Here is a 16,779-nt window from a genome sequence, read left to right on the forward strand (position 1 = left end):
GGTTCAAAATGTGCCTGGAACCGTATTCTCAACCTGAGAATGTACTGATAAGATTTAATATAGAGAGATGGAAAACAATCTTGTTTTATAACCTGATAAAATATGAAACCTTTTACCCCATATATCCTGTGTTTTCTCAGCTCATATGGCTACATGGAATTTACCATCTAGATAATAAAATTATTCCTTTTTCTTTATTATTATACTTCTGTCTACAACAAATTTAATGAGATATTGACACAATATTTATTTGTGAAGCTCTATTGATGCAATATTATTTATTGCTTAGAGTCACAAATTGTACACAAGCATCTATTCATAATTATGTACTTCAAAATCAGAAGAAGAAAAAAGATGGTAAGCTATCATGTTTGTTAATTGCTACAATGACCAATAAGAAATTAATCAAATTTATGAGGCAGCTGTGTTTCTTCTGAGACAGGGGAGCACCAGTAGGAAAATATGAAAATGGAAGAATGACCAAAAAAAAAAAAAAAAGGCAGAAAAGGAATCTTCTCCTTATTTTATGTATCTTTTCTTCAGCTGTCCACTATTCCTCTTTCTGACTGTTTAATCCCTCTTAAGAAGTTTCACTATAATTAAGATTTCAAAAAAAAGTTTAGATTCATTAAAAGTAACATTTGTTAGTCTTTTGTACAAACACAGTATTTTAATACCAACTTCCAAAAGAAACGGTCTCTCTCTCAGCAAGGATTCAGTATAGCTGGATAAAAGTATTCTACTTTTCATAACTCATGTGTTGTAAGACAGGTGGCAAGAGAAAAACTAGCAAAGTTTTTCACCTACAGCTCTCATTCAGTGAAGTACTTAACAGAACACACTTTTCTGGCTGCTCTTTCAGCAGTTCTCTTCATCCTCATCTACACACTTTTTTGGTAACATTCTGCAGAATAATAATTTATCTTATTAAAGTCTTACACCCAGTGCTGGCAGGAAGACAAAAGATTTGCAACCCTTTGACTTCTCGCTTCAGCAGTGCAGGTAAGACAGAAAAAGAAATTTTCAGAAAGACTTTTTTCCCCTTCAGCACTTACTCCTTACTATAAACTTTATATACGAAATGCAAAGACAAACACACACCCTAAAAATACATGGCATCATTAGATCACTATTATTTTCTTACAGTTTATGATCAAAACACCAGGTGCTTCTACAATGTTTTTGCTGTAAATTTTATCAGTAGGCTAATATGAGAAAATACTGTAATTCTCAGTCATAAAAATGCTTTTTATGAAATTGGCTTGACTTACAAACTCTTACTTCCTCAGATACCACTGAAACATTAAAGTAATGCAACAATCCATATTGCAATCTCATGCTGAGAAAGAAATACGGAGGACCAGGAAGAACTGGTTGCTAAAAGGATAGATCTTAATTCATTTCAAACATCTTGCACACCTAACTCAATTCAGCTGTGGTGTATAATCCTATCAATACACGTATTTACTGATTGACTTTTAAAGATGCCCTAGTAGTCTATCAGCTATGTTCTCTTCCCCCACTCCAGTCTCTTCGAGAAGCCCAATTATTTTGGTAGTAATTAGTGGGAATGAACTTTAAACGATCTTACCTGTACACTTGTAGTCCAAGGCTACTCCTTTAAGCCTCGCATCAAACACGGATATTTCTACCTTCTGCTTCCGGTGGTGACAGCTGAGGAGCACAGAAGGCTGCGAGACGACAAGGTAGAGAAAGGGCTGCAGCTCCACGTCGCCGGTCCCCCTGCGACCGGGCTGCCGGACGATCGTTATGCCGAGGGCTTGCCGGGCCGATGACCTCGTGGAAGCGTGCAGGCTTTCCAGTGACAACAGGGCTGGTTTTCCCCCAGTAGCCAGGGGAGCATTACTGTTCAAAAGATCGTCCGCCGTGACGGAGGAAATGCCCGCCTGACTGGGCTGCTTGGCTTCGGGGCTGCTCCCTGAACCCGCTTCTGGAAGGTTCAAGGAGCTCCTGCTTATTTTCTCGCCGTCTTTCTGGTCTTGCAGGGATTTTGATTTAGGTAAAGCAGTACACGAGTACGTCATCAAGGAGATCTGACTTGCTGTAACAAAAATGTCAAAGGGGATGAAATTCAGATTCTTCACAATGGAGGACTGACGGGAAGGCCGGGCTATGCGGTGCTGGCTGGTACCGCTGTGCTGCTCTATCTGAACTATTCTGATCTTAACGCTGTCACTGCCAATTCCACTGTCCTGAGCTCCGCTGTAACGCGAAGAAGTTTCAACCGTTCCTCCATCAGACACATCCATTTTTTTCTGCTCTTGCTTGGACACCTGTGAAGAAAAACATCATACTAACTTATAATATCTGTATCCCAACTATTTCCATTTCAGTGGCAACAAACAATCTCTATAAAAACATGATGTCGAAAAAGAGAATTCTAAAAAAAATCTGCCAAGTTAACTTTAACACAGCAGTCACTCATGAAAAGGCAGCAGGTGTCTGTTCTACGGAAATGATGACTCACAATAGATAGAGTGCCAAAAGGACATGTGAAGGGAGAAAAAGGAATGATGATTACTAGGCTTAAACTCCTCTTTTTTTAAAGAAAACCTCATTCTTTATACTCTAAAGAATGTACAAGGAATTTATGGTTTAAAATACAATATCATCTTTTTTGAATAACACATTTTAAATAAAAAGCCTAATCGGAACTGTTTTCTAGTTTTGAGCACTGAAGCTCAAAAAAGTCCTCCTCTGCACTAAAATATTCTATGATGATTACATGAAATAGAATGCATTATTAATCTACTGCAAATCATAAAAAGACTAAATAGAAATTGTAAACTGAAATGTATAAATAATTATGTTGTAGAAAGAATATTCTTCTTAGAGTCACAGAAATGACAGCTGCATTATATAAAACACTGAAGTTGAAGTAAAAGTCAGCACTATATAAAGACGGCCTCTGTGGTGGGGTAAGGGCTCTTAGCTCACCAAGCCTATGACCTTGTCTGTGACATTCACAGGGTTTTGCATGAGAAATCACTGCACACAGAAATATTTCAAAAATAAAACTGATACCACATAACAAACAGTAAAAAGAACTTTGCTCCTATCATGGGAAAGGCAGCAGTGATACAAAATGAAGGTGCAAGGCCTAGTCCAGGGACAGGACAGAACTGAGTCAGAGACAGAGATATCCAAGACAAGCTGGTGCTTCAGGGAGGAAACACTTCTAAACATCTAACACAAGAAGCTTGCTGACAAGGCAAGGAGCATGGCTGCTAAAAAACTTAAAAACAAACAAACAAAGAAACAAAACACCCTGCATAAATACAATAACAATAATGTAGCACCAACTCCCTTGATTTATAGGGAAATCCGAGTCATGCATGCACCCTGTCTAGCTTCCACAGGGTAACTAGCACCACCACCTGTGCTACCCAGTAGACCTCTTTCTGCTCCAGTTAGTACGTTGTCCTCCTCAGCCAGGTCAGTGACTCGCCCAGCCTAGTGTGTGGTTTCCAGCAGCACCAGGCGGATACTCAGGGAGAGAGCATGTGCCCTGACCACTTCCTGCAATCCATTCCCCTTGCACTCCCCAGGCACTCATAGCTGCCGCATTTGGGATGTTAGTGGGAACATGCCTGTGTAGTCCTTTTAGCACCCATTTCTGGAACTCCTGTTCACGAATTTGTCTACTCCCCTCTTTGAACCTGCTGACACTGTCTGCCTCCACAACCTTCTGGGACAGCAAGCTCCAGAAATTCAGTGCATATGTAGATATAATTTCTTTTCTTTGTTTTAAATCAATCTCCTACTAGTTTCATTGCAAATCCCCTATTTCTTGTAGTGCAGGATTTGAACAACTACTCCACATTTGGCTTTATCACTGCTTTTATGACTTCATAAACCTTCATCATATCCCCCCTCAGCATTCTCCTCTCCAGACAGGGAGTACCAGCCTTTTTAGTCTCTCCTCACAAAGCAACTGCTTCTGCATCTCTAATCATTTTAGTTTTACTTCTCCGTGCCTTCTGTAACTCAGCTATGCCCTTTTTGGGTACTCTGCACAGTATTCACGAAGTGGCATCACTAGGGTTTTATATAGCTGCAAAACGATGCCTTGTGTCTTGTTCTCAATTTCCACCCTGATGCTGCCCAACATTTTGTTCTTTTTGGCTGCTGCTGCACCTTTACTCAATGATTTCTTTTCTTCATCCTAGGATCTACTTTAATAATTCCCTTTCATCTTCTCCACCCTAATGAATCTTCAAAAAGGCAGATACAAACTAGTGTAAAACATACCTTAACTTCCATTTGAAAAAAAAAAAAAACCAGTGAATTAAAAGTACTTGCAAAATCTATCAGAAACTGAACAATAGAAAGGAAGGGCAGTGAACTACTGGATTTCTTTCAACTTTGCTCTTTATACAGCAATATACATAGTGTAAAATTTGATTATTGGGGAGGTTAGCCCCCCTCCCCTTTTTTTGTTATCATTGAGGTTTCTTTATGTTGTCCTTTCTAAAACAAAGGGAGAAACCTCCTCCCGCCTTTTTTTTAGAGAACGAACATACTAGGGAAAAGTATTACAGAGGAAATCCTAAAACAGAACCATTAACTAGCTGAGATTGTCTTTGAAAAGGTTTTTGCCAGCTCTGGTTACAATCTTTTCAGATTCACTCATGTACATATTTTTCAAATAACCAATAAAATTCCTTGCGGCTGATTTCTATGACAGACTCGTATCACTGACTTGTAAATGTGATACCACTTTTAACGCAGCCTCTGTAAAAATAACTTAACTAGAGGCCACTTTAATGAATTACTACATTGTGAGCCAAGAAATCCTGACTCCTCCTGATATCCTAGCAAATTTAGACTATTTACACATCAGTCTCTTTGTCTGGTAAACTCTATAGTACTTTGCCCATATCCTGCACTGGTGATGCTTTCAAAATGCTAAGGGTGGTTTTACTGCGTATGTATTCAGGACAAGCAGAAGGCAGAAAGCAGAGCAGTGAAAAAATCCTGTCAGATCATTTGATGGAAATGCTGCCTGAAACGAGGTAGAAGGCATATGCTGCTAAAACCAGAAGTTTTTAATTGCTCCGTAGCCTTTAATTCAGTCTTATGAAGAGTCTTTTTTAGGGAGCAGGGCTCTGCAGTGAATGGACTCTTACGGTCATATGTGGCATCCTCTTGTTCTGCTGTACACAGCAGAAATTTCTACAGCTACTGGACACTTAGGGTGTGCCTGACCTGGCCACAGGGATCGAAAACAGTGTTATTCACTGCACAATAATCTTCCAAAGAGAAAAGCACTGCATGTGTACAACTCAATGAAGTGGGAAAATACAGTACTTTTGGTTTGCAAATGCATCATCTCTTTTCAGACCTAGACAGATGTGAGTTAAAGCCTAATTCTTTTCTTCTGCCTCTTTTTATAATTAAATATTTATTAAATGTTCTGGTTTGTGTGAAGCACCTACAGGAAAGTGGGAAAACAGCTCTGCTTCCAACCGCATTCAGACTTTAGTTTCTCTGCTAAGACTACTGAAAGGGTGATAATTGGTCCCAACTGTTGAGTTTCCTGTTATGTGGACATATTCAACTAACAGAAACATTACTGAGACCCCCAAATCAATTCACATAGGTCACTGCACAGCAGTCAGATGGTAACTTCTGCTCAGCCCTAAGCAGCATGGAATATGAACCCGTGCCCAAAAGGTGAAAGGCACCATATCCAATTACATGTTTTCATGCCACCCCGTTCCACACTGAAATTTTGCTTTACATACTCTCTTACCATATATATTACAAAAGTTGGAGCAAATGTGTAATGATTTGCAAGACAGTTTTTTATAATATTACTGGGTACACAACAAAGTTGCAGAAATACCACTGAGACTTTTTGCCTCAATTTCAGCTCAGTAAGTGTCAAAGGTTCCAAGCAAGATTCACAGTCAACTTGAAAATACGCCTAATAATAAACTTGGACATCATTTAGGTATTCCTCTAATGGGATAAGGAGATGAGAGGGAATGACTCTTAGTATAATAACTCTAAAAAGATTTTTTGCTTTATTATGGAATAAATGGGCCAATAGTTTAAACATGTCAAGAACAGCAATATCAGCTTGCTGTTAGCAAATGTAATGGTAACATTTATCATTGGGCTGTATTATATCAATTCTCTTACTCTTTACATAACCCATTTAAAATGAACAATAAAAGTTTTCTTTAATTAGCTACTGGTGTGCATTAACATGATCATGATTAAACCATAAAAACCAACTGTACATTACTCTGGTCCCCTATCCCATATGTTTTAAATTATTTTAGTTGAAAATGTACTTTGAGTCCCTTTTAAAAGTTCGACCTTCTGCTTTCAGAGAATTAAATGCATATTACTGTAGTGGAGAAGATAATGTTTCAGACCTCCAGGCATATATTAAACACACTGGCAGCACATTAGACAAAATGCTTTACTTATTAGATACTTCCTATTCTAAACAGTGTCATCAAAGGCTAAAAACAAAATCCATATAAAAGCTGCACAATGCTTCCACACAGAACCTGTGCCAAAATCCCTGTACTTTCCAACTAATGAGGAAAGGATGTGTACTCTTAACATATGAATGTAAGATTTTCCAAGCATTCACTTTAGGAAACAGGACTATTGATTCCACATGGCTTATGTTAAATGAAACTGTATTGGTAAAATAACCTTTAAGATATTTGGCATGATAACTGTAATTAAACAGTATTCAAAGGAATAAAACAAAAGGGAATTTGGTTCCACAATGGCTAATTAAAATAAAATGAAAAAACACAGCATGTCATCTATCAAGATAAATTGTTATTGTTTAAGAACTATTTAAATACTGTTAAAATATACTTTTAGATAAAATCTGAAAGGACTGGAAAAATATTTGTGGCTTAAAAATGGATAGTTTGGCGAAGAAAAAAGTATAGGACGCTGAAATTTTATGCTGAGATAATAGCTTTAAAGCTTTGAGCATAACCAGATGGTACTTAAATCAGAGGAATTCTACAGCTTCACTGTCAGAAAGAGTTGCAATATGGAAAGGTTTTCAATAGCTAGAAAAAACATGTCAAGTTGATAGTTTACTTCTTAGATCACTTCAGTGCATTTTCTCATCCTTTCACAGTTATATATCCTATCAATACTAGACACCATAGAAAAGGTGTTGAAAGCTACACTAGTAGCTAGGGAAATGTGGCTAATTCTCTCTTTTCATGTGTTGAGATAGGTAACTTTACTAGCTTAACCCCTTGAGTTCAATAGGGCATATGACACATATATATCTATCTAGTGAAAGGGCATGGAAATAGCATGTCTTGTAGAACACACACTAAGAAGTACTCCATAAAATCAGGGTAAATAAATTCAATTGCCTTTCAAAATTGGGCAAGTAGTCCCACGTATGGTCAGCGCAATCGTAGCCAGGTAACTCTTCATTTATTTTCTGTTTTTGAGAAAGGTATTTAGGTGGTAAAGCTACCAAGGTAAACACTGAAATGAATAGTTAGACCAATAATTAATATATTTTCCAAACCAAAGGAAGGTATTCTACAACAATTGGCAACATTTTTAGTTATGTTTTAACTGTCTTAATTCCTCAAGAGTTTTCAGCTGTAACAAATGTAAGCATGTACAAAGTTTCACTATATATATTTCTATCAGTTTCAGCATTGTTTTTTTTTACTGGTACTTTCCTGCACTTTACAGGCTAGTTCTCTGCTTGCTAGAATCACTGTAAGCAGCAGAAGCTCTGGAAGTACAGCCACTCTAGTCCTAAACATCTACCGCTGCAAAATTTTTCCAGTTTCTCATACTAATTATTGTTATATAATGGCACTATTGAAGTAAAATTTCCAGCCTCCAACATAGCTGTTCCTTAACTCTGATCAAAAACCTTCAGCCAATCATGAGATCATTCCTCACATTACATAAATTATGGAAAGAGCCATGAGTGTGAAACCATAGAACCAAAGTGCCAGTCGCATCTGGTACATCACTGTGATACGTGACCTGATTTTAATTCTCTTGCTAAAAAGCAGTAGTATTTTCATGGAAATAAAAATTTTGCCTAGCATACAAAGTTAGCTACAGAAAAAGAGTAAGTTCTGGTTTTCTTCTATTGTCCTTCAACTGGAATTACAAAGAAAACACTTTGTGACTTCTTCCTGGCTTTCTATGTACTCTATTTCATCTATTTCACCAAAGCACCTCCGAGAGTATGTTATTTATTTGACATCTGTCATTGTTTTCTAAAGATCTAATTCTCTTTTGTTAACCAAAGTTTACTACATTGTGCTATGGAACACTTCAATTAAAACAAATTTATTTTCCTTTGCATATGGAGTATATGACTGATTATAATTCTGACAATTACGGAAATTATTTTGTAATTCTAATCTCACCTGGAAAATATAAACACACATATAAGCATTTTAGACTAGTAAATGATGCCTTCCAGTCTAATTCATAATGAAGTTTTTCTCAAGTTTTAAATTAAAACTTCAGTCGTGCAATTTGATCTTGACAAAGACTCACATGTACTTGTATCAGTCCAACTGCAGAATAAGGATATGCATTATATGAATCGAAAGCGTCTTTCAAAAAGGGAACTATTAAATCAAATTAAAATGGGGCAACAAAAATATCACAAATATTTGAAATAGTTTATTTCATATAAAAGTCAAATGTATTTTTTCATTAGGAAATTTTCTTTTTAATCAGAATTTGCTGCAAACCAAATTATGCTAATTTTCTTAAGTGCAATCATGTATATGATTGCACAGAAGTACAGAACAACTCCCAACAAGAATTCAGTTGTAGTTTTCACAATACTGCAGCAATTATCTGAAAGAAGTGATGGATGAAGTGATCTTAAATTCAGCTTCTTTGTGCAACATTCTTCCTTCTCTTCAATATTAGAGTAAGAGGCTACTTTCTGTTAAACACTGGTCCAAATATTCATAAATCAGAGCTGTGTTAAATGTTCCAGTTGTAACATTGTTATATTCAAATGCTAAATTCTTTAACTCAGCAGAATTAGTTTTTGAATCTTAATACAGACAATATGTTTGTTATGCTATACTATTAAAGGCCAATGAGGACTTCTGTGTTCAAGATTTTAATTTTTTTTTAAAGAAACACTTTCCAATTAAAAAGACCAAGCCAAAAGCTGGCAGAGGTGCTTGTCCAACAGTAATTTTTCATTAAAACTTTTACTTAAAGTATTAGCTTTTCTGTGTTTTTCATATTTACTTTCAGAATTTTTAAGTTCATATCTTATCTTTTATATGGAAAAGATGTGGATTAAAATAAATATACATACTCACTCGAGACAAAACGAGTGTTCATTTTTGCACTTTTTTTTTTGCTAAGGCCAAGAAATGAGCTTTTTTCCCTGCCGATCTGCTTGTGTATTTCAGTTGAATAGGCCCCTCAAAAATGTATTTGAAATTTCAGTTCAAATTTGCATGATATTCTCTAACCTTTCAGAGATATTATCTCAATTTTAAGAATTCAGTATAGGAATGCAGTTTTATTAGTCCCAGTTTTGGGTCACATTTCCATGCTGAGAGATGTACTGAACTGAAAGGTTTTTTAGTGTTGATCTGCTCTTATTGAAAACAACTTTATCACACCAAGCTATCTGCATCATTCATGAGACTGAATTAACTCACCTTCACTGGTGTGCCCAAGTATATTATAAAATAAAAACACCTAAAGACTTGTAATTTTGAGTAATTATGGCTGTGGTTTCACAACAAAAAGGATGCTCTGCAGCATTTGCGAGGTATGAGCAATTCCCTAATTCAGTGCCCAGCACAGCTGCATAAACAGTTTTGCCCTCACAGCTGGCACTTCACAGCCCGCAGCAGGATTATCTTCAGTGGCATTTTCCCTGGGAAACCATTCATCTACTGGGTGACATTTATAGCAATACTGGCCTCAGCTGCAAAAAATCCTGGGTGCTACACATTGATGTTTTCTTGACGAGCTGTATTATCATGTATCAAAAACTTTCTCATGTGACAAGGATTTTTAAAGCAAGAATTCATTAAATAAACTTCAGATTCAAGAGTTTAAGTAATTTAAGAATTTTAAATAGGAAAATATCAGATGCTCCTGTGTTATGACAACTGGAGATGAGAAGTTTAAAAAAGTTCTTAACTGAATATTCTCCTGTGAAGTAATATTAAGTATTCTGTGAAAAGACTGAAAAGATGCAGAATCAGATGCCGAATACCACGGCAGTGTTTTAAAGTCAGATTCAACAAAGCCTCAGAATGAGAATTTAGAGGTTGTTTTCCAGGATATAACAAATGAGTGTATAAACAATGAACTAAAAGTCATCACTGTAACACAGTAAATTAACTTGCTAGTTGAGTTTCATAATGTAGAACCTAATTGCAGCCTCTTAACTGAACAAATATCTGCGCAGTTAAATGAACCAGGCCACATATCAAATGTTACAATTTTTCCGTGAAATATACCAGTGCCTGTATTGATATTTCAAGCATCTTAAAGACTATTAAATTATCAAACATTACAGTAGATTAGAAGATGTAAAGTACAAATGCTAAAAGTTCCTTCTACATTATTTCCAATAACATAACTTCAAAACTATCCATCTCCTGTAAGAAAAAAGTATGTTCTACAGCATCTCCTAATGGCCTCAAAACGTGGCCTGAGTCAGACTATATACCACGCACAAAAAGTTCTGATGTAACGGAGTCTGGTGAGAAACGTCCTACTGCTGGCACGCGATAGCTCATCAAAACGTGTGCTGGGATGTTGAGTGCCTCAGGTTTTAAGGATTCCAGAAGCCTGGAAAGTTATCTAAGTTATCAAGGCCCTAAGAAGAAAAACTTGTTCAGCTTTTGGCCTATTTCCCACACTGGCTCATTGTGGTATTAAAGAGAGAAGAAAAGAATGTGTCAGCCCAATTTGGATCAGCTTAATCAGCCTCTGAACTGCATCCTAAATTGTGCCCACTGAGCTTGGTTAAAAATAATTAAAAAGAGAAAAGAACTGTGGCACTGGAACAGGAACAAAAGTCCAGAAACAGCCCACTTCAGGAGGAGGATATACACAGAGCTGTAAATTCAGGCTCTTTTGATTAACCAAGTCTCCTAACTGCATCAGTAACCTAAGTGGTAGGTGGGTGGCTTTAAAATGCCCATTACTCAAACTATGCTGAGCTTTGTATGTCCAAGCAAAACTTTCGACCTTACTGGAAGAACCATTGGTGATTATTAGGAAACACATCCTGCACCAGCCTGCTGTTATCAAATCTTCTAACTGTGGCACAAAGATTTCATTAAAACAGTGTAACTTTGGGCTGATGATGACATTAAAGACAGTAAGAGGGCCTAGATACAAAGAAAAGTTCTTATCTTAACGGAAAACACTCTTGGCTTTTACTTGACATTATATGGCATTATTATGGCACATTATATTTGAGATGCAAAAAGACAGCAGACTATTATTGATTATTTTTTTATATATGTTTTATACATAAAAACAGTGTTTTTCAGGTTTTGGGCCATGATGTTTCTATAGGCTCACTAAGAAAAGTCTGCTTTTTTCCTACTTGTTGAATCTCATTAAAATGTTATCTTAAATAATATCACAAGTACTATTTTTCAGTTATGCAACTGCTGCAGCAGCCACACAAAAAACATGCATTGCTGTAAATGGCAATGGACACAGCATAAAAAAAGCATGTCCATGGTCCATACTCTCAAAATATTTGTGAGATGCTGCCTTAAAGCTAGTGATCCAAATAGCCTCTAATTCTTCAGCTATCTGGGCCATGGAAGATATTCTTTTTTGTAGACTATGTTTAAACTGTTGATTTTCATTTCTAGCGCTGGAGAAATAACCTTTCGAAAATGAACTCAGGCTAGTTTATCTTCTGGAATCTCCAGACAGCCCAAACAAGAGATGTAACGGATCCATCCAACATGTGGTAAAATGTGACTTTTACAGCTGTCATTTGAAATGTTCACATCCGTTAGTGTACTGTTACAGAATATTTTCGCAAAAGCAATCTTTGAGACAGTATATCTTAACATTTTCTGTTTGTCTCTAAAGCCTTCTTAAGATACCAAATCTTCAGGACATGCAGAAGTATGATGCAGCTATAAGCTGTTTGTACTCATACCTTTAATCTACACAAGAATAAAAGTTAAATATAAAATTAATGAATGGAACAAAAAAACAAACAGAAGGAACCAATGTGCTGCTTGAATTATTACACAAATAATAACTAGCTTTAAATATTTATAGTGATTAATGCACAGAGCTACATATCATTATATATAAAATGTACAGTATAAAAACTTATGTTAAATTTTTTTTTTTCCAAAGTACCTACTGGAAACTTCCCAGCCTGTCAGACTGCAGCACAGGAAAACCTGGGAAACATGCTACTGACTTCAGGTTCAGCTTGCTGAGAATTTCAGGAAGCTTTGCTCAAACATCCAGGATGCACAGCTTAGCCAAGCTAACTTTCTGACTTTTATTATTTTAGTAGCTGGGCCAAACTGATCCTTGGCATAAATCCATTTGCTATGACAGGCTTCATCACAGATAAATCCTGACAAAGACTCCATGAGGCACCCAATGCAGACTAGCGTACTGAGAAATTGCTTTATACAAAAACCAAGGATCCAATAAACCTAAGGAGTAAAAAAAAACCAGATGTTCAATGTGTAATATACATTTATCTGGAAAAAGTGGCTGTTTGCCAGATAGAATGAATTTTATGAAACAGTGGGAGATTTTCAAAAGCATGTAGACCAGTTAAGTGCCCATCTCCTACTGAAGGATAATGAGAGTTTGGCAAATAACTTATTCTCTCTGCGTTTTCAAAGCCCAAAAAGCTGCAAAAGTGACTGATCTGTGTCAACAAATTTTTGGAGATCAGACTGCACATTCTAGTGGGAAAGCAAAAAAGAAATACAAATGACTGTAAGAACACAGGCAAACTAATGCAAACATACATACCTAATAATAATACCTAATAATAATACCTAATAATAATACCTAATAATAGGTTGTCTCTATAGTTATGTAAATAAAAGATGCCCAACTTCCTAAAATGTTGCTTTAACTCACTGTTCTTCAGACAAATGAGCTTGATGAAATATGTAGGGAAGATGCCTACTCATTAAAACTAACAGATTTTTAGTTTTATAAATTATCTATTATACCCACCTTCCAAATAATATGAAAGAGTTTTCACAGCTCATTTCTGAGAATACTCTACTTAGTGATTATTACTTCTATGCTTTGATGAAGATAACTGCAATTAGTGGAAATATTTGTTTGCAGAGGAGGAGTCAAGAACAAGGCTTTCAGTCTTGGTTCATGCAATGAGTCATAGGTAATTTGGGGAGATGGTACAGTGTCAGTGAAATGGAAGGAGTTGTATATACCGGCTACAAAAATGCACTGAGAAAAAAGTTGCTAATATGAAAAGGTTATCGAGCAAAAACATTAACTAGCATGGCAGAAACACCAGAGTTATATACTAAGTATATAACTGACTAAATAAGAGCTTTACAAAAATAATAGCTATAAATAATAGCTTTAAATAATAAAAAAAATGTTACAAAATAATAGCTTTACAAAACCTTCTCTCTAGGTAGATAGTGATGGTGAATTATCTGCTAAACTAAGTTCAGGTAATTTGAAATGGCTACAAACCTGACTGATTCAGGAGATGTTAGTACCACATGCATGACTCATATCGGTGCCTATCACAATTATAATCTATGATTTCACCACTGGATATAGCAACCACTAACCAATTCAGAAACAGGCTAGCTGTAAAAATGTACCAATGGAAGTATTCCTTGCTTTTTAATCTTCTCCATACTCATCAGAAACACTCTGCAATGCTAGAGCATGTCAGTGTGACAACTAGCTTTCCTATCTAAGGGGGAACACAAATCGTATTGGATTTTACCACTCTTATCAGAGCCACAAAGCCTGTGCGAGTACTTCTCAGCCAAGGGGGTAAAGGAGGAGGCCTGCACGCTATGCTGAAGATTCATTGCTCACTGTACTAAAATGTAGTTCAATGTAATTTTACTACATAGGCTTTTGCAGTGAATGGTAGAATATGTTGAACATAATAGAAATAAATGAGATACAGTTAGGCTATTATCTTTGCAGTCCGATCTCTGCATGTGTAGCAAGGAACAGCATTACATTCTTTGTCCCATAGTCACTTCCCTTTTGGTGCTTCAGCAAATACCCAGTGCAATGGACCAACATTCACGTGTTCTAGACAAGTAAAAATTATTATGGAGACAAGTGAACTTCCCTGCAAGCAGGGCATAGCACAGAAGTGAATTGTTGGGATTCAGATGGACTCAATAGCATTAACAAATTAGGTATGTAATCATTGCCTTATAAGTGATAGCTCAAAAATATATTAACACATTTTTTACAAGAGTCCTTTGCTAGTATCAGAATTACTCATGTTCCTGCATCTCTTTCTTTGAATACTCTACTCTGAATATTACAGAACAAATAATCAATACAATCTGCTGCTGATTTCACTCTGCAGGAAACAGGCAGCAGTACAATACTAATATTCTTTAGCACATTTGTCACTTCACCTTATAAACCTTTTTCTCTAAAGTTCACACAGTATATAAACTAGAATAAACATATTTTCAGCTAATCAGAATACATTTTAATTATGCAGTAGATGAAAATTAACAAAGCTACAATTTCTGGGCATATTTTATAGATATAAACGAGTAATGAGTCCCAAATCCCTGTTGTGCTAAATATCTCAGAGCTTGCCAGCACAATACCACAAATAAACGTTGCTGATCAGAGTGAGAGCATTAGTATCACAGAATCATTGCCTACTTTTTGGAAACCCCATTTGCAATTTAAAGTTCAAACTATATTCTCCTATTTAAATAGCTGGTTTGAAGGCAGCCACCTAGAAACTTCCATAATGTGACTTTGGATGCATTTTGTGCAGCATTGCAGGGGGATGAATGAAATTCTTAAAAGTAATTTAAAATAAAATTTAAAAATTTGCTTACATTTTGAAGCATAAATTGTGCATTTCTGTGAATTCCTGATTAATTCCTGATTTTGACTATATGTGTGCACATGTCTATGTCCTTTTGAGTAACCCTTGTGCTCTGGCTTCACATCTGCAAAATGGACCCTTTCTCTAAGACTTTTGTTTTAGGGTGACCTTACTTCAGTCCCTCGCCTCTTTTTGTGCTATGTTGGAAAAAAAAAGATTTCTGCTTCGAAGAGTCTTACTTAGTAACAAAATACATTCACAGCCATTCTCCCAATACACGAATTGTATCTAGGTTTTGACTGGAATGAAAATGCTTGCTTATAAGAAATATCAGAAAAGTAAAGTGCGCAGCCCTTCAAAAAGATACCTCTCTGCTGTTTTTGGCAACAAAACCAAATGATGAGACAAAGCCTCCTAACAATGGAAACATAGTATGGTGATGACTCAAGATACTGGCAAGGGCTTTATTTTGATAGTGTCCTTGAACTAACCAAAGATCAGTTTTTTTTCAGGAAAACATCCGACAAATGGCAATGTGGGATTCCAAGTACCGGTAAAATTACCAGGAAAATGATGCAAGTATTATTCAGTGATTCCAGCTCAGGGTTTTCATTGGCATTCTCAGGAAGTTACACTTCTGGCTTTCTCTCTGACACTATCAAGCTACAAGCTTACTGTATGTTTAAAACTTTATGAACAAAATAACCCAATGGTAAAAACTATATAGAAGATCACTATCTAATCTTATTAATATTTCAAAAGATCTGGCCATTGAAAAATTTTTAGGTATTGCATTAAAAGCAAGACTCCACAGAAACCAAAATAATATCCATGTATACACGGACAAGCAAAAATCTATTTGCCTTCATCTGAACTACTTACAAGTCAATATATCAAAGAAATCATGACGACTTTGATAGAAATTTTAAAGCAAGAATTTAAGGAAAAACCTTATGTCTTCTTTGTCTACAGAAAGAGGGAAACACTTTTACGCTTTCCCAAGAAAGCGGAGAGTCTTGATTATAACTTTCTCAGTTGAAAATAAATCCCATTCCAGATTTACCAGAGCCACAAACTCTCTTTCTACAGCAAAAACAGTATTTACATATTTTCAAAATTAACTTTTCTTTGGCATGTGCCTTTAACTCAGGTGTGAATACTCTGTATGAGGTACAATTTGAGCTTGGCTAGAGGAATATACATACATTCACATACGTATATATACACATATACATAACACCTACAATATGAGTAACATTCTACTGCTTTGGACACTATCGCACTCTTCGTATCTTCTCAACTGTAGGCACACTGTGCCAAATCCTAGCCATGCTGTGTTTTAGTGCAAGGGTTTGGAAAAGGTGTGATACACTGGGACTCATGAGGTAAAGTTCTTTACCCAGCTCCCCTGATTTTCATGACCCTGTTATTTGCACTTAGATCCCTTATTTGTCCGATAGAAATAGTTATGTTTCCTAACAAGAAAAGGCATCTTGTACGGATCAGTTAATTCATGGATGTCATGCTCAAATTGTAGAAAAACATGGGAACAAATTCTCCTTCCTGCTTTGGAATTAATGAGAAAAAAAAGAGAAGTTGAAATTTTGTCCTTATTTCTGCTCTTTCCCCACTATCTACTCCCTTCTCAGTTACATGCACAAAAATCAAGAGAAGCAAGGGCTGGGACATGCAGGGCTTCTGCATAT

At 36.2% G+C, this 16,779-nt stretch overlaps 1 protein-coding gene across 9 annotated transcripts in view; it reads right to left on the reverse strand.

Annotated features, from left to right (window-relative positions):
• The window catches only part of VPS13B (vacuolar protein sorting 13 homolog B), a 483,999-nt gene that overhangs the window by 118,270 nt on the left and 348,950 nt on the right, over nt 1–16,779 (reverse strand). For all 9 annotated transcript variants that reach the window (XR_010388020.1, XR_010388021.1, XM_064507672.1 and 6 more), the window contains one exon: nt 1,592–2,294. Coding sequence is in view for 7 of the 9 variants with exons in the window: in XM_064507672.1 (XP_064363742.1) it covers nt 1,592–2,294 (703 nt within the window). In the remaining 2 variants the exon portion in view is untranslated. The remainder of the gene's footprint in view (nt 1–1,591; nt 2,295–16,779) is intronic.

This window comes from Dromaius novaehollandiae, chromosome 2, assembly GCF_036370855.1.
Source record: "Dromaius novaehollandiae isolate bDroNov1 chromosome 2, bDroNov1.hap1, whole genome shotgun sequence".
NCBI lineage: Eukaryota > Metazoa > Chordata > Aves > Casuariiformes > Dromaiidae > Dromaius > Dromaius novaehollandiae.